Here is an 18,645-nt window from a genome sequence, read left to right as displayed (position 1 = left end):
ACCATCAGGGAAATACAAATCAGAACCACCAGGAGATGTTACCTCACACCTATCAGAAAGACGAAAATCAACACAAGAAATAATCGTTGATGAGAATGTGGAGAAAAAGAAACCCTCTTGCACTGTTGGTGGGAATCCAAACCAGTGCAGTCACTCTGGAAGACAGTATGGAAGTTCCTCAAAAAAGTTAAAAATAGAACTACCCTGTGATCCAGCAATCACACTACTGAGTATTTACCCAAAGAATACAAAAACACTAATATGAAAGGATAGATGCATCCCTGTGTTTATAGCAACATTATTTATAATAACCAAGATATGGAAGCAGCCCACAGAGTGTATCTACTGAAGAATAGATAAAGAAGATGTGATATATATATATATATATATATATATATATACACACATACACACTGTATGTTAACAACTGGAATTAAAAACTTTTTTATAAAGACTCTCTGGAGCATTTAGAACAATGACACATAGTAAATGCACAAGAATTAGTAGCTAATGGTAATATTACCACTCGTAATATTGATACTATGATATTTTCTTTTTATGATGGTACTTGATATTTTATATGGAAATCTCATATATATTACTTCATTTGATAATAAGCAATGAGGCAGACAAGAGATATTATTATATTTATTTTATGATACTTATAATCACAATTCATAAATGCTAAAAATGTGGAAAGCAGATAGTCCTTTTGTTTCACATGGTCAGCTTCTTCCCAGTTTTAAGACACAAGGGCAAAATAAATGCTGCATGTTCATCTTTTTTTTTTTTCTGCATGTTAATCTTGGGAAATTATTTTTGGGTAAATTTGAAACCCAGTAATCCAAATAGAAATTTATAATAATCATGGACTATTCTATTCTTTTAGAAGTCATCAAGAAGTTTAAGAACTTTTCTAAAGAATATTCCAATCTTAATAATGTAACAGTAATTGCTTTGGTTTATTGAGTGCTTACCTTACAGAATATATTAAGCAATGTACATTGTCATCTCATTTAATATTTATAATTGTCTCATGATTTGAATTTTAATAACCCTCCTTTACAGGTGAAATTCAGAGGTTTAGAAATTCAGAGGTTTAGAAACTGTTATAACCTTACACGTAAAAAAAATTCCAAGGAAGCCTACTCTATTCACTTAATCCTTAAAACATGAAATACATTTCATATTTTTAAGCAAGGCTGGAAAGCACCTAAATTTGTAGGGACACCACTTACTTTTTTTTTTTTCATTTTAAGTTTTTATTTAAAGTCACATATAAGGTTACTTTACTCCTGCATCTTCTCAATGGTCTCTTCCTTATATTTGCCCTTTTCCTTTCCTACTTGGCGAGATTTGACTTTACGCTCAAGGATCTTTTTGCGGTCTTTGTCCAGTTTTAGTCTAGTGATAACCACCTTGCTAGGGTGAATGCCCATGTGGACAGTTGTGCCATTTGCCTTCTCTCACTGTACTCATTCAACATAGATGACATACTTCTTCCTGTAAACCTGGACTACTTTGCCGATTTGCTGACCTTTGTAGCGTCCCCGCACAACTTGCACTTCGTCATCCTTCCGGATGGGCATGGACCACACGTTGTACTTCTGCCTCAACTCTTTGGGAAGCGGGGAAGACATGATCTTCCTGCAAATGTGGGAAGGCGCATTGAAATGCCGCTTATGATTCTTGCTCCACTCAGAAGTCACAAATGGATTGAACTTCATGTTGGCTGCAAGCGCCTCAGCGATGGCCGCAGAAGGAAAGAGCACACCACTTACTTTAGAAGAAGCCTAATGAAGTTCCATGTAGACTAGCTAATACTTTGCTTTAGAGAAATGCTTTGCTTTAGTAAAAAATGGAATTAAAAACTGATTTTATTCCATGAAAGAAATTACAAAATAGAAAAGAGTAAAAGTGTTAACAAGTTAACGTGAACTAAAGCAATATATACATCTCAAGGAAGCAGGAGAAATGTTCTCTTCTTTGCTGGTTTGATCTCACTAAATCAGCATCAGAAGTGATAATTACGACTCAAAAGTTTTTATTTATATGTTCTACAATCAAGCAATATTGCCTACTAAAACTTTTGGGTTTAGTGGAACAGAGGACATGATTTATTTAAATATGTAAAGCTAAAGTTTCCTTTGACCCAAATACTTTTCTCTTGTGCTTTCTCAGTTGGCAGGGGGAATAAATTTAACCCCAGAATATTTCTCCACTGTGTAACAGTCTGAACTTATTTTTCAAATCCTTGCCTATGTTTCATAAATGCTATAAAATTTAGTTATAGAGAAAAATTTTATTTCAACTGTTTTCACTGGAAGCAAGAACTTTAAATCAGATGGCATTTTGAGATTTTTTCCTAATATAAAATTGTAATGATAAGTTTTTAAATGGACAAAAAAATTCCTGGAAGTTTACTCAAGAAAATGAAAAGTAGTCCCCACTGGGGAGTATCATTAGGAAATGGGGAAGAGGGATCCCTGGGTGGCGCAGCGGTTTAGCGCCTGCCTTTGGCCCAGGGCGCGATCCTGGAGACCCGGGATCGAATCCCACGTCAGGCTCCCAGTGCATGGAGCCTGCTTCTCCCTCTGCCTGTGTCTCTGCCCCCCTCTCTCTCTCTCTCTGTGACTATCATAAATAAATAAAATTTAAAAAAAAAAAAAGGAAATGGGGAAGATCTTTCAAATCTAAGTGCACAAAAAACAACAAAGACTCTACTTCCTATTTTCTTTCCCTTTGTCCAAGTTTATTTAGAAAGTTTAATGAAAGTGCAAATTCAGATGAGGGATAAAGAAGAGGGCAAAGAGCCTGATTTTTTTTCCAAATGGGAGAGTTAAGCCTTGAATACTTGGGATTGTCCTAAGTATATGTGTCAAATTTTGGCAGTCATTTTGCTCTTTGAAAATCAGACTTTGCCTACTCTGCTCTATTTTCTGATATTCCCACAGATAAATATGTAATATGGCCATCTCTCTCAGAGGCCCCAGGGTTTTGTTTTTGAGTAAGTTTTTCTTATTACAAAATAAAGATAAGCCGTAAAAATAATAAAAATCACCAAATGTTCAAATATTATAAAAATGTGTAACTTAGAAAGTAAAAGTCTCATAATTCCAGTCCTGGATGAGTGTGGGGTGTATGTGTGTGTTTATAAAAACACAATCATACTTTATATAAATGTATATGCATGTATGTATCTATACACACACAATTCGGCAGTTTGGTTTTTTCCTAACTATAAAAATATTCCAGGTACATTTCTACATCAGTATGCATAGATGTAACAGTATGTAGATGCATTTCTACATCAGTATGCATAGATGTAATAGATGTAATATTCCAGGTACATTTCTATATCAGTATGCATAGATGCATCAGTATGCATATTTTATTTACATCTAAAAATAGAAGCCTTGTTTATTGTGTAAATGTCCAACAGAAAGTAAAGATTCTGTGAGGAGTGAAGGTAGATCTACATATAAATCCTAGCTCTGATCTCTAGCTGTGTAAACTTAAACTTGTCATCTACTCTGTGGATTTCAATTTACTCACTTATAAAATGCAACCAAATAAAATCTAGCTCATAAGATTGTAGAATATATGATGAGAAACTCATATAAAGTACCAGACACATGGAAGTCATTTAAATAAATTTGTCTTGCTCTTTGTAGACTTAGGCCTGTATAAAGTGTTGGTCTTTTCTCTTACCAACCTCCAAAATAAGTACAAGAATATCAACTTTTTGGAGATATTTAGAAAAAAGTTTTAAAAGTATCAGTACTTAATATTCTTAGAACATGTCTTATCAGTATAAGGAATCATTACCATTAAGAAATATGAAATCTAAAACAAAATGCTTATAAATGAGGCTCCCTAGTTTATCCAAGAATAATGTTCTGTAAAATACCAGGTCCTTGTGTCAATAATTTAAACTTGCCAGAAATCAATTGTCCAAGGTAAAAATAGTAACAACTAAAACAAATGCCATATTTATTTTTTATTTATTTATTTATTTATTTATTTATTTATTTATTTATTTATTTTAAAATTATAATTTATTTATATAAAATTATATATTTTTAAGGATGGGATGCTGTTATGGACTGGAAAGATGTTCTGTCAGGAGGGGAAAAGCAAAGAATGGGCATGGCTCGCATGTTTTATCACAGGTGAGTATGCCATCATTGTCACTAAAGTCTTTGGATAGGATTCGATGTCCTCATCTTTAGTTTAAAAATATCTTCCTGGGGGATGGAGGGATGGGCAAAATGGGTGAAAGAGAGTGGGAGATACAGCCTTCCAGTTATGGAATGAATAAATCACAGATAAAAAGGTACAGCATAGAGAATATAGTCAGTGGTATTTTAATAGCCCTGTGTGGTGACAGATGGCAGCCTACATTTGTGGTGAACACAGCATAATGTATATACTCGTCCAATCACTATTTGGTAAACCTAAAACTAATGTAACACTGTATGTCAATTATACTTAAAGAGAAAAGAAAAAAGGAAAAACTAATGCTTAGAATTTACAGGTTTAGGGATCCCTGTGTGGCGCAGCGGTTTGGCGCCTGCCTTTGGCCTGGGGCGCGATCTTGGAGACCCAGGATTGAATCCCATGTCGGGCTCCCGGTGCATGGAGCCTGCTTCTCCCTTTGCCTGTGTCTCTGCCTCTCTCTCTCTCTCTCTCTCTCTCTCTCTCTCTCTCTCTCTGTGTGACTATCATAAATAAATAAAAATTAAAAAAAAAAAAGAATTTACAGGTTTAAATTTCTTATTATTTTTTTCATGTGTTGGAAATCTCCCAGTACTTTTTTCTATTTCTTAGGCTGAGTAATGTTAGATGACAAAATTAGATTTTCATTTGTTCTAAGTTAGAAGGGATTATTACTAATTTTAAAATGTGACGAATACATAACTACCATTATACTGTGGTGAATGTAGTAGGTAGGCGTTCAATACTACTTCTGAATTAAATTATTAAATTCAAACTAAATTAAGTTTTTAGGCATTTGGTAGCCTTTTAAGCTTAGTAGTGCTCTCCTCCTTAAAAATCAGAGGCATACCTAATGCAAAAAGGACCCAGCCAGCATAGGTCTTACTGGACTCAGAAAAAGAGAGATAAAAAAATAATTCCTCTTGAGAAAAATTTTCTCTTTGCAATCAGCTTCATAGCCATTTTAGGCTCAAGGTACCAAGCACAAGTTGCTGGAAAGAAATATTAAAGCTATTCTGAAAAATTCTTATTTGTCCTATTCTTCTCTGAAAAAGATTTCTCTGTCTCTTTCTCCTAATTGTGGGCGTCTGGCAATGAGAATCAGAGTTGTATGCAAAGCAGGAGGCTATCAGGACTTCTGTTACTCAGTTTTAATAAACAGCCATAGGGGAAAATGACCAAGAGTTATGTACAGGAATGCCTAAATGACACAGTTTATGATTATAAACTGGGGCAGATGTGACACTGAAGGAGTTGCAGTAGGAGCAGTAATACTTTTGTAGGGAACTTTAAAAAACATAAAAGGAGCAAAAAAAAAATATGTATCAAGTAAGTCTCATTAAATACTTAGCAACTAGTTAGCTCATACTTAGCAATCAGTTGGCTATCAACTTTTTTTTAAACTTTGATTATTGGAAAAACATCAAAACTCCATCAAAGAGAAAATTGTAAGTTGAATCCCGCATTCCCACCATACTGATTCACTAGGTGTAACATTTGACCACACTTAGTTTATCTCTTTTTTAAAATTCTGAAGTGTTTTAAAGAAAATCCCAAACTCATGGCATTTTTTCCTTAAAAACTGCGGCAAATGGGGGATCCCTGGGTGGCTCAGCGGTTCAGCACCTGCCTTTGACCCAGGGCATGATCCTGGAGTCCCGGGATCGAGTCCCAAGTCCCACGCCGGGCTCCCTCCATGGAGCCTGCTTCTCCCTCTGCCTGTGTCTCTGCCTCTCTCTCTCTATGTCTATCATGAATGAATAAATAAATAAAATCTTAAAAAAATAAAAAAAAAAAACTGTGGCAAATGGGATGCTGGGGTGGCTCAGCCATTGAGCATCTGCCTTTGGCCCCGGGTGTGATTCTGGAGTCCTGGAATCAAGTCCCACATCGGGATCCCTGCATGGAGTCTGTTTCTCTCTCTCTCTGCCTGTGTCTCTGCCTTTTTCTGTTTCTCTCATGAATAAATAAATAAAATCCCTTAAAAAAAAAAAAACCAGTGGCACCAAGAAAATATAGGTATATTTTCTTAGATAATAATATACCATAATCATAGCTAATAAAATTGGTAAAAACTAAAGTCATCTAATACCAGGTTCATATTCAAAATTTCTACCTATTGTCTCAAAAATATTTTTATAGTTGTTTTGTTCAAACATATTTATTTTTGTTGTTTATACCTTTTAATCATTTTTAAACTAAAGTCTGCTACTCTGTGACCTCACTACCACCACCACCCACCCTCCAATCTTGTATGCCATTGATTTGCTAAAGAAATAGGGTTAGAGATAGAGAACAAACTGAGGGTTGATGGAAGGAAGTGAGTGGGGGATGAGCTAGATGGGTGATAGGGTTTAATGAGTTGATGTTATATGTAAGTGATGAATCACTGACTTTTACTCCTGAAACCAAAATTGTACTGTATGTTAACTAACTAGAATTTAAATTTAAAAAAATACAAAAGAAAATCTAAAAAAAAAAAAAAAGAAATAGAATTAGTTGGCCCATAAGAATGTTGCTCCTTCTAGATCTGATTACTTACTTATGGAATCTTTTACTTTTTTATTTAATTTCCTGTTTTTCTCATAAACTGGAAATTAGAGCTAAAAACTTAATCATATTTAAGTTTAGCCTTTTTGATAAGAATATAACACATTTACCATTGAAAAGGAACATGGCATTTAAATAATTTTATTAAAACATAATTATACATTAATTTCATAAAAGTAGAAAATTTAGATAAGTTTAAGAAATCTATTATCTCATCTGTGTTAATAAAAGTTCAAGTAAATACAATCTTTTAAAAAACAAAATAAAAATTCAGCCAAGTAAATTTTTTTTGAATTTTTATTTATTTGACAGAGAAGGGGGGAGGGGGAGAGAGAGAACGAGCGAGGATTGGGGGGGCAGAGGGAAAAGGAGAAGCAAGCTCCCTGATAAGCAGAGAACCTGACATGGGGCTCGATCCCAGGATGCTGGGATCACAGCCTGAGTCAAAGGCAGATGCTTAACCAAGTGAGCCACCCAGGAGCCCCCAGCCAAGTAAATTTTTTTTTAAGATTTTTTTTTTAATTTATTCATTCATGAGAGACACAGAGAGAGAGAGAGGCAGAGACACAGGCAGAGGGAGAAGCAGGCTCCATGCAGGGAGCCCGATGTGGGACTTGATTCCGGGTCTCCAGGATCACGACCTGGGCCAAAGGCGGTGCCAAACCGCTGAGCCACCTGGACTGCCCCAGCCAAGTAAATTTTAAAGAGACAATTGGCTTTATTGAATAATTCATGAATGAGATAGCATCCCATCTAACAAGTAAAGAGGAACTCCAAAGGGCTACAGAAAGGGAATAGTTTTTAAAAGCAAGCAGTACAAGGAAGTCATGAACAAACTCACCTCCTTTGGGGAAACTAAAGGGTCTTATTAGGTGGATTACCTCACTGATGCTGACCAGGAAATTCCAGACTGACCAGTTAAGATTACATTCCTGGGGAAGGTTGAACCTGCAATTAGGTTAGATATTAAGCCCAATTTTGGTGACATGGACTTAGCACAAGTGACTCTATTTTGGGCCTGTATGTAGTGTCTAGCTGGAGTTTTTTTTATAAGAAAAAATACTGTATTAATAACATGGTATTATAGAATTTAAGAAACAAAACAGATGAACATACGAGAAGGGAAGGAAAAATAATATAAAAACAGAGAGGGAGGCAAACCATAAGAGACTCTTAACTATAGGAACAAACTGAGGGTTGCTGGGGGGAGTTGGAGAGGGGATGGGGTAACTGGGTAATGAGCATTAAGGAGGACACTTGATGGAAAGAGCACTGGGTGTTATTTGCAACTGATGAATTACTAAACTCTGCCTCTGAAACTAATAATACACTATATGTTAACTAAATTGAATTTAAGTAAAAAATTAAGGGGTGCCTGAATGGTTCAGTCAGTAAAGCATCAGCCTTTGACTTAGATCGTGATCCCAGGGTCCTTGGATAGAGCTCTGTGTAGGAATTCCTGCTCAGTGGAGAGCCTGCTTCTCCCTCTCTCCCTGCTCCTGCTCTGTCTAGCTCTCTCTCTCTCTCTCTCAAATAAATAAATAAAATATTTTAAATTAATTAAAAGAAAAAGAGAAAAGTAACATGATATTTATAATAATGTGCATGATTAGTTCAAGAATATGGCAAGCTAATTTGCAATGACATGGATGGACTAGAGAGTAGTAGGCTAAGCAGTGTAAGTCAGTCAGAGAAAGACAATATGATTTGAAATCATATATCATGATATATTCTTTCACTCATATGTGGAATTTAAGAAACAAAACAAATGAGCAAAGAGAAAAAAAGAGAAAGGCAAACCAAGAAAAAGACTCTTAACTATAGAGAACAAACTGATGGTTACCAGAGGGAAAGTAGTGGGGGTAGGGAGATAAGGGGGAAAAAATGGGTAAAATAGGTGAAAGGGATTAAGGAGTACATTTTTTGTGATGAGCAACAGAGTTGTATGTAAGTATTGAATCACTATGTTGTACAATTGAAACTAATACCACACTGTATGTTAACTAGAATTTAAATAAAAACTTATAAAAAATATGGTGAGCTAAAAAATTACAAACTAAAATTTACTAACTCAAAATTTTTACTACAGTGTATTTTAAAATGCCCCTTTTAAATGATGTGTTGAGATTCAAGAGTAAAATTTACTGTTTGGCATTTATGACCAGCTGTTACCCACTATCACCCTGAATCTGTTTGAGCCTTGTCCATAAATATTCAGTAATATGATCAGCAGCATAGTTGGTGAAATATAATATGATGGAATGTAAAATGTGACCATAAATTTCTCACTGGGTCGGTGTGTTAATAAAATAAACCCTATAACAAACAGCAAGAGGCATTAATCTCAACCCAAAGAGATTTTTAAGTACTTGTAACTAGAAATAAATAGTTGATACTTGATATCTAAAATATTTGGATACAGCGCAAGACTAAATAAAGGTCAAGTTACAAGCATATCAATAGAGAGAAAATTTAGTGATCTATAGAAATATCCGTGAAGATGAGAGAATTGTTGAAAAGGCAGTGTCTATCTACGGCCATAACCACTCTGGATGCACCCGATCTTGTCTGAAAAGCAGACGAGAAAGCTGAGAAAAAGCCAAAATGAAATAGAAATTTTAAACCCAGTGAAGGAAAAATATAATCATGAGGAACTGCCTTCCCTCATCCTCAAGGGATTAACAACAAGATTTGAATTGCCATATGAAAGACCTGAGCTAGATAAAATGGAGAATTTTGGCAAGGAGTATTAAGTATCACAGTAGTATTCTCTTTTTGAGAGGATTATAAGTTTAATGTTTAAAGAATGATTAGAAAAGTTCTGTCTTAAGGGGAATAGAGTAAATCCTTCACAAAGCTCCCTCTTCTAATGCTATACCAAAAGAAAAAGAAAGGAAAATCTGAAAAAACAATATTATCTAATGTTCTACTTAATTATGTCAGTCTGGATTCCAGTGATTGCTTGATTTAAATACACACACACACACACACACACACACACACATCTAGTTCTGCCAAGAAAACAAAAGTATAGAACGTTGTATGTAGACTAAGGATTGCCATGACAACTGAGGATAAGACATATACCTCATCTCTAATTCTATGATGGCATCTTTTCTCTGTTAACTCAAAGCACTCTGAAAAATGGCACAGTACAATGAGTAGCTAAATTACTAGAAAGAGAATTACACAGAAAAAGAAAAAATATCCCAAATCACTGTCTTCTTTATACTTCCTTTTCTTCTCCCCATTTTCTACTTAAAAAAAATTATCCACAAAACAGTAACCAACTCTGAGACAAAGAAATAATACTTATTACTTAAATAGAACAGTAACCAAAAGCCAACCACCACAACTATTTCTGTTGACTCCTGGGGAATCTCCAGTGATCTTTTAGTTCTTTGCATGGAGTGCAGTTATTAAAGTCAAATGGGGTGTGAAAGCTACCTTGACTCTTGCATCTATTAGCCTTGACTACCTTCCCTGGAGTAGGTAACAGGATCCTATTAGTAACCAAATCCATTATAGAAAGACAATTTAAAGTGCTAAATAAGTATGCTGAAGGAGAAATTATTACTGATTTCAATGTTTATCTTTTCATTGTCATCTATTTTTAAAGATCAGAATAATTTCATGGAAGAAATTGTCCTGGTAAATACTTAGTACTGATTTTCAACTCTGAAATAAATAACAAATGACAGTGCATGAGTTGACCTTTGGTCCCATTAACAAACCTAAGTCATGTTGCTGGGTACCAAATATGTACCTAACGTCCAGATAGGCTTGAAAGGAGAACGTGAAAGGAAAAACATAAAAAGAGTGGGGTGAGATGAAAGGAAGAGAATAAACAGAAGGAAATGGTAGCAAACGTTAGGTGCCTCTGACAGTAGACAGTCATTTCCAAAGTAAAAACTAACTTAGGATGATCAGAAAAATATTTACTGATTTTTTTTATTCCCTTAAGAATTTGATTGCAGAGCATGGTCTCAATGTCAGATCAGGCATTCTACTTTTGCGGAATCTTGTAGTAATCAAATTCCATTAATCATGTTTAGGTACTTACATTGTTGATAAAGTTATCTTCTCAATAAATCTTTGCTAACAGGGCTTTTGACCTGTTTGATAATTAGCTGCTGTAATATATTTTTCATGTAATTAGTCAGAACCTGTCACCAGGAATGAACTTGCCTTCTGTGGGAAAATGTACTCAGTGACCTGCCTCATCTTTCCTATGTCTCATACTCATGATTCACCCATCTGCATAACAATAAAGCTTATTATATAGTGAGCAGGCATCAGGAAATCTATTTAAAATTGAAGAAGAATATAATATTCTGATCCAAAGACTATTCTTTCGCTTTATCATTTCTCACCTTTAAAAATGTGATATACTATTTTGTTCCTTTAAAGTTAACATTGCAGGGCGCCTGGCTGTCTCAGTCAGTATAGCATGTGACTCTTGATCTCAGGATTGTAACTTCAAGCCCCATGTTGGGTACAGAAGGTACCTTAAAAAATAAATTAATGAAGTTAAGATTGTAACTCATATTGTCCGTGTAAAGATTTGTAATTCAAATAGGAAAATCATTCATTTATCTGTGCTTATTTTTTTCAAGACCAAAATATGCATTGCTGGATGAATGTACCAGTGCTGTCAGCATTGATGTTGAAGGAAAGATATTTCAAGCTGCAAAAGGGGCCGGGATTTCCTTACTATCTATTACACACAGGCCTTCTCTGTGGTGAGTGTTTCCAATATTAATTTGCAGTAGACGGATTTTCTTTGTATTTCTCAAAGAATAGCCTTGCCTAAACTATCACTATAGAGCATAGGATGTTTCACTTATTTCCTACCTATGTTTCTGTTAAATTGCACGCTGCTAGTGTAGATACCCTAAACCTAACATCGTAACAATGTGCTATTTTGGGATGCTTGGGTAGCTCAGCGATTGAGCATCTGTCTTTGGCTCAGGGCGTGATCCTGGAGTCCGGGGATCGAGTCCCACATCAGGCTCCCTGCATGGAGCCTGCTTCTCCCTCTGCCTTGTCTCTGCCTCTCTCTCTCTGTCTCTCATGAATAAATAAATAAAATCTTAGAAAAAAATGAAAAAAACAATATGCTATATGCACATTCCAATAATTCTGAAAAGAAATAGAAAAATCCAGTGATATTTTTTAACTGAAAGTTCTCATAATGCATAGCATGCACGGGGAAAAATATATATATGTAATTTTATTCCATCTTTTTAGCCCTTTTTTCAAAATCCAGGAAAACAATTTTACAACTTAATATTCTCCCAAAGGATGAAGTTGGAGAAAACACAGGGGAAAAGAACCTTTTTTTCTGTTAGGGGTGAAGTTTGTTTAAAAAAAAAAAAAGGAAAGAAAGAAAATATTTTCTAAATAATATCTCATTAAACCCAGTGGGATTCCCTCCATTTTAAAGAAGGATAATACTGAGGAACCTGAGTGGCTCAGTGGTTGAGCATCTGCCTTTGGCTCAGGTCGTGATCCCAGGGTCTGGGCATTGAGTCCCACATCAGACTCCCTGCATGGAGCCTGCTTCTCCCTCTGCCTATGTCTCTGCCTCTCTCTCTCTGTCTCTAATGAATAAATAAAACCTTTAAAATTAATTAATTAATATTTTAAAATGATAACACTGTTTTTACCATTCCCCTACTTTTCTACTGATTCATCATCATAATAATAGTTGCTATTACAGATTCAGCACCTATTCTGTTCCAGGTTCATTTTCTTTAAGTCTCATAACAACACTATATGGAATATAGGTAGTCTAATTATTCCCATTTTACAGATGAAGAAACTGAGAACTAGAAAAATAAAGAAAGTAACTTACCATGATCACACTCTATATTCTAGTATACTGCTTTACTTATTATAAGGAACTCAAAGTGCATCATATATGGAAGCCATAAAAACACTTTTTCATTCATAGTACACTCCGCTACTTTGATATTTCTGTTTCATCAATCAAAATCTTTTCTTTTGATATGTTAGTAACTACAGTTAGCCTCCTGTTTTCCAAGGGACAGAAAGGGCTTCTCTCTCTTGAGCTGAAGCATTCTGTAGCAGGTGTCTAATCACATTCTATGCCAAAGCTGTCATCATGTACATGACTTCAAACCTAGGCTGAGTAACAAGCTTTATTTGAGCTAATTCTGGAAGCCCTTCTAGACTTTTCAGTGTATAGAGAATGTTTACTTTAAAATTATGAGTTAACTGAGTATTCAGTTCAGATCAGCCTTTCACTGTTAACCATTCTCTGTATTCTACTTATATTGAGAAGATAATAATCTATTTTCACTCTTCATTTAAACATTCAAATTTTTCATAAATTTTTTCCCTCAGAGAGGTGACCTGAAAATAGAGCATATCATGAAGTGACCTTTTCTATAGAACTTTATCGTTTGTCTCTCTGCTATTAAGAACAAATTGGCACCTGGAGTGATAAAAGCCTGACTTACTAACCTCTCTAGAAGTAGTCTGGCTCTGGTCCAGGATGAGTACATGGCAATGAGTATGATTCCTCTAACTTTTCCATGGAGAAAACCAGCAGGAACTGGATCTTATGACACATAACATTTGTCTATAAATCCCTGAATCAGTGATGACATAGAACCACACCAAAAGAACTCTTGAGCCCTTTCTGGTATGGACTTTTCATTTCTAGATATGCTTCCTAACTGATCACATGTTGGGATAACGTGGAGTTATACCTTAGTTCTGGGGCTTTTCCTGACCTTATCAATGGATGTATTATGCTATTCTATCATCAGTTCCTTATCCAAGTAGCCTAAAGAGTCATTGGAAGCGTATTTGGCCATTTTTCCCTCAGTTGAAGGAACAAATAGGTTTTTGTTGCTGTTGTGTTTTTAAAGATTTTATTTAGAGCAGTTTTATGATCATAGAAATATTGAGAGGAAGAACAGACTATCCCATATGCTCCGCCCCCACATGCAGAGCCATATTATCAACACTTCCCACTGGGGTGATATATTCGCTGAACCAACATTGACACATCATTATGACCCAAAGTCCGTAATTTACATTCGGGTTCACTCTTGGTGGTGTAGAGTCTATGGGTTTGGACAAATTTGTAGTTGCGTATGTCCGTCATTACAGTATTTTACAGGGTATTTTTACTGTTTTAAAAATCCTCTGTGCTCTGCATATTCATCCCTCTCTTCCTTCAAGCCCTACAAACCACCATCTTTAATGTTTCCATAGTTTGGCCTATTTCAGAGTGTCATAGAGCTAGAATCATCTAGTATATAGCCTTTTCACTTTGGCTTCTTTCACTTAGTAGCATTCATTTAAGTTTCTGCCGTGTCTTTTCACGGCTTCCTAGCTCATTTCTTTTTAGCACTGAATAATATTCCATTTTTCAAATGTAGACAGTTTATTTACCCATTCACCTACCAGAGGACATCTCGGTTGCTTGCAGTTTGGGCAATGATAAATAAACCTGTTACAAACATTCATATGAAGGTTTTTAGGTGGACACAAGTTTTCTCAACTCCTTTGGGTAAATATCAAGGAGTGCAATTGTTGGAACACATGGTAAGAGTAGTTTTGTAAGAAACTGCAAAATTAAAAAAAAAAAGAAAGAAAAGAAAAGAAAAGAAACTGCAAAATTGCCAGCCAAAGTGGCTGTACCATTTGGCATTCCCACCAGCAATGAATGAGAGTTTCTGTTGCTCCACAGCTTTGTTGGCATTTGGTATTATCAGTGTACTAGATTTTTGGCCATTCCAATAGGTGTATAGAGGACAGATAACTTTTAAAGCAAATAATAAAATCTGTAATTTTATGCCTTTTAACAAGAAAAAACATGTTTTAATTGCAGCTATTCATAGTATATTTCCTAATAAAACTAAAAATCGTGTTACTTTTGCATTATGAATTAATTTAGGCTTTTTAGGTTGAAGAAACTAATCATTAAATTAATGATTAATTAAATCATTCAATTAATCATTTCTGATTAACCTTTCTCCCTATATGAAATTCTTATTTTCCCTGAAAAGATTTCAGAAGCGAGGAAAAAAATGTATTATATTTTACCCGTGACAACAAGGGGTAATTGTTGATTATGAAGGTTAAAATCAATAGCAGTATATAAAGAGGTAAAAAATTAGAGAATCCTATTAAATTATTTGATTCCTGGATAGAAATATAGCTTCATACCTACCACTTTCCTAAGCTTGATCCTATTTGTGCAGGAAGTCTACAGATTATTTCCAACAAGCCTCAGTTAGTATAGTAGTTTCCTTTAAAATCTTTTAAGAAAAACCCTGAAATATTATTTTAGCCCATTAGATAGAACACACCTTTGAATCTCAGGTCATTAACACCCATAAATTATCTTCCTAAAATGTAGAAATCAAATAATGTTGTGGGACTGGAGTGACAAGCCAAACCTTCATTATACATAGAAGATAGAAGTTGTCCAGGATCAGAACTACTGTGTTCTAAAATTACTCCCAGTTGTAGATCCAAGGTTAGGAAAGCCCAAGAATTAAAAAAAAAAAAAAGTCATTAATCTCTGTCATATGTTCTCAAACACACATGAACTTTCAACCTTCAGTTTGAGAGTGATTTTTACTTTTTTAGACACAGTTTAACACAGATTAGTTTCCCCTTCTTAAGCATGTTAACACCATCCAATCAAAATGAAATGAAACCAGAGGTCCTTCAGTTGATGAATAGATAAACAAAATGTGCAAAACCATATAGTAGAATATTATTCATCTATAAAAATGAAGGAAGTTAGGGCGCCTGGGTGTCTCAGTCAGTTAAGCATCTGCCTTCAGCTCAGGTCATGATCCCAGTGTCCTGGGATGGAGCCCCACGCTGGGCTCCCCTCTCAGTGGGGAGTCTGCTCCTCCCTCTCCCTCTGCCTACCCCTCCCCACCGCTTGTGCTTGCTCTCTGTCAAGTAAACAAACTCTTTTTAAAAAATGAAAGAAAAAATAAAAATGAAAGAAATACTAATATATGCTACAACTAGATGAATTTTGAAATCATTTTAAGTGAAAGAAGTTAGTCACAAAAAGCCACATATTATATGATTATATGTATATGAAATGCCCAGAATAGACAAATCCAGAGATACAGAAAGGAAATTGATGGTTGTCAGGGGCTGAACAGAGGGGGAAGGAGGAAGGAATGCTAATAGGTATGGGGTTTCTTTTGGGGTAAAGAAAATATTCTGGAATTGGATAGTAGTGATGGCTACATGAGCTTGTGAATCAACTAAAAATCACTGAATTTTACACTGAAAAGGATGAGTTTATGGTATGTGAATCATGTCTCAAGTTTAAAAAAGGAAGTAAATCTACTTGAAATAAGCCCACTGATCATAGTAAATAATGACAGATGAGAGCTCAAAAGGGATCAAGAAGGGAGAAAAACTATAAGGAAAAGATAAGAAAACTGAGGACACGTAAGAACATGGGCCACTTCAGCATAGTGACAAAAGAGAGGGACTCAGCCATGCAAGGCCAACTCTGCCAGCAGTACTCTCTTCACACAGCCCCCACAAATCCCAGAAATTTCAGCCTCTCTTTAGGACAAGATGGACTGTCTCCTGTCTTACCAGTAAAGTAATCTCTATACGTCTCTGAATTTTTTTTTAAAGATTTTATTAATTTATTCATGAAACACAGAGAAAGAGAGAGGGAGGTAGCGACAGAAGGAGAAGCAGGCTCCTCGCAGAGCAGGGAGCCCAGTGCAGGACTGCATCCCAGGACCCTGGGATCAGGACCTGAGCCAAAAGCAGATAACTGACTGAGCCACCCAGGTGCCCTCTCTCTCTGAAGTTTCTAATTATGAACCAGAGCCATGAGAAAGGAGATTAAATTATATGAAGGCATTAGAAGCATCTTTAAAAGATTTCTATCAAAGAATTCATTTTTTAAAGTGTTTTAAAACTTAAAAAAAAAAATATGCTCCATACCCAGCATGGAACCCAACACAGGGCTTGAACTCATGACCCTGAGATCAAGCCCTGAGCTGAGATCAAGCCAGATGCTTAACTGACTGAGCCACAAAGGCACCCTTTGTATTTCCTTTCTTTTTCTTAGGTGTGTGTGTGTGTGTGTCTTTTCCCTTCATAACCTTTAACATTTTTACTTTCTTCCCTCAGCTTCCTTTCCTTATTCTGATTCTAACTAAGCTCTGATATTTATTCAAGAGCCATCCTGGGTTTGAAGATCAATTCAATAGATACAAACAGGATGTGTTCCTTATCAATTCATGTACATCCAGAATATGAAAGAAATTTAACATAAGCAATAGAATTTCAAAGAGATTAATGACTTTTGGAGTTAAAAAAATCACAATATTTAACCTATTGAGGGATTCTTGAAAATCAAATGTAAAATAGGCACCTTACTTAAAATTTGCCTTTGAAAAAAAAATTTGCCTTTGAATATTATCTGAAATGATAAGCCTAAAATGGCTTTTCTCAATTACTGCTAATAATATTATTTCATTTTGATTATGCAGGAAATACCACACTCATTTATTACAGTTTGATGGCGAAGGAGGTTGGCGCTTTGAACAATTGGATAGTGCTATCCGTTTAACACTGAGTGAAGAAAAACAAAAGCTAGAATCTCAGCTAGCTGGAATTCCCAAAATGCAGCAGAGACTCAATGAACTATGTAAAATTTTGGGAGAAGACTCAGTGCTGAAAACAATAAAAAATGAAGATGAGACATCCTAATTTGTTTTGACATGTTTTACAAGTTAATTTTTAAGTAAAGACTCAGGCTGTTATAGTGCATGCATTGTGTTTAAGCTAAGCAAGAGAAAAAAGGAAGTAAGAAATGTTTTATAAAATTTTAGCATCAAGAAAATACATGATCTGACTTTTCCGAAGAAAATAAACAAATGCATTATGTGAGATTAGTCATTTTGGCTTATACTAATACCTAATGAAAGCCTAATTCGCCTGTAAAGTAGGATTTTCTAGGTGAATATACGAAGAATACCAGATTTGCTATGTGAATGTGATGTGTCTGAAGTTCTTAACAAACATGGGAAAAATCTTGAAAATGGGTCAACTTAAGAACAGCATACAGTTTGAAACAGGTACATAAAATTAGAAGTTTGAGTAACGTTTCAGTCCATTTATAGTTATGAGATTTAATAGGTAGGATTCATGTTCATCATTAATTGTGATCAGCTAAACCTGTATACAAAATAGCTGACAGTTTGATAAAATAATTTCAATATGAAAAAATTATTTTAATGGCAGTAATTGAAAGAAAGAAAGCATGAATATACATGTATAAAATGCCATATTTTTAGATTTTGAGCATCTTAATATGGGCACATAACAAATTAGTTTTAATGAGAATCTTCCATATTTGTTAATAAACTCTTTCATTTTAAGAAGAGAATTGCCAATACAGAAAAGGAGTATCTCAACAATGTATGTCTCAGCCTGTTACTTTGCTTGGCCACATTATCTACTGCAACTTCTATCCAGAAATACTCAGCTTGTTTTTGTGTTCAAAGGAGGAAGCCACCACATTTTTAAATAGCAGTGCTATAAGAGAATATAGGGATTTTCAAAATCACAGTAGTTAAACATACATTGAAATAGCACTTTATAATTTACAATCCTCATTGATACCATTTCATTTTAATTCATTCATTCTTTAATCTCTTGAGGCAAGTATTATTTACCTTGTTCACCTTGTTCACTTTTGGAAAAATTGACACTCAGACTTGACTTAATTATGCAGTTTATTTAGGGACAGATCCAAGGATCAAATAAAGTTCTCCTGATTATATGATCCAGTGCTATTTCCACTTTCTGCTATCATTCTGGAAATCTAACTGGGCTATA

The 18,645-nt window shown here is 35.1% G+C and overlaps 1 protein-coding gene and 1 pseudogene across 2 annotated transcripts in view; one reads left to right on the top strand and one right to left on the bottom strand.

The window, feature by feature from the left end:
* The window catches only part of ABCD2 (ATP binding cassette subfamily D member 2), a 62,676-nt gene extending 44,737 nt beyond the window's left edge, over positions 1-17,939 (top strand). For both annotated transcript variants that reach the window (XM_055318500.1, XM_055318499.1), the window contains exons 8-10: positions 4,088-4,172; positions 11,385-11,510; positions 17,295-17,939. In XM_055318500.1, coding sequence (XP_055174475.1) covers positions 4,088-4,172; positions 11,385-11,510; positions 17,295-17,514 — 431 coding nt within the window. In that variant the 3' untranslated portion in view covers positions 17,515-17,939. The remainder of the gene's footprint in view (positions 1-4,087; positions 4,173-11,384; positions 11,511-17,294) is intronic.
* LOC129505470 (60S ribosomal protein L26-like) lies at positions 707-1,811 on the bottom strand (annotated as a pseudogene).
* Positions 17,940-18,645: the final 706 nt, after the last annotated feature.

Source organism: Nyctereutes procyonoides, unplaced genomic scaffold (genome assembly GCF_905146905.1).
Source record: "Nyctereutes procyonoides isolate TBG_1078 unplaced genomic scaffold, NYPRO_anot_genome, whole genome shotgun sequence".
NCBI classification, from domain to species: domain Eukaryota; kingdom Metazoa; phylum Chordata; class Mammalia; order Carnivora; family Canidae; genus Nyctereutes; species Nyctereutes procyonoides.
The sequence above is the reverse complement of the archived record's forward strand: the minus strand, read 5'-3'. Positions and strand labels throughout refer to the sequence as shown.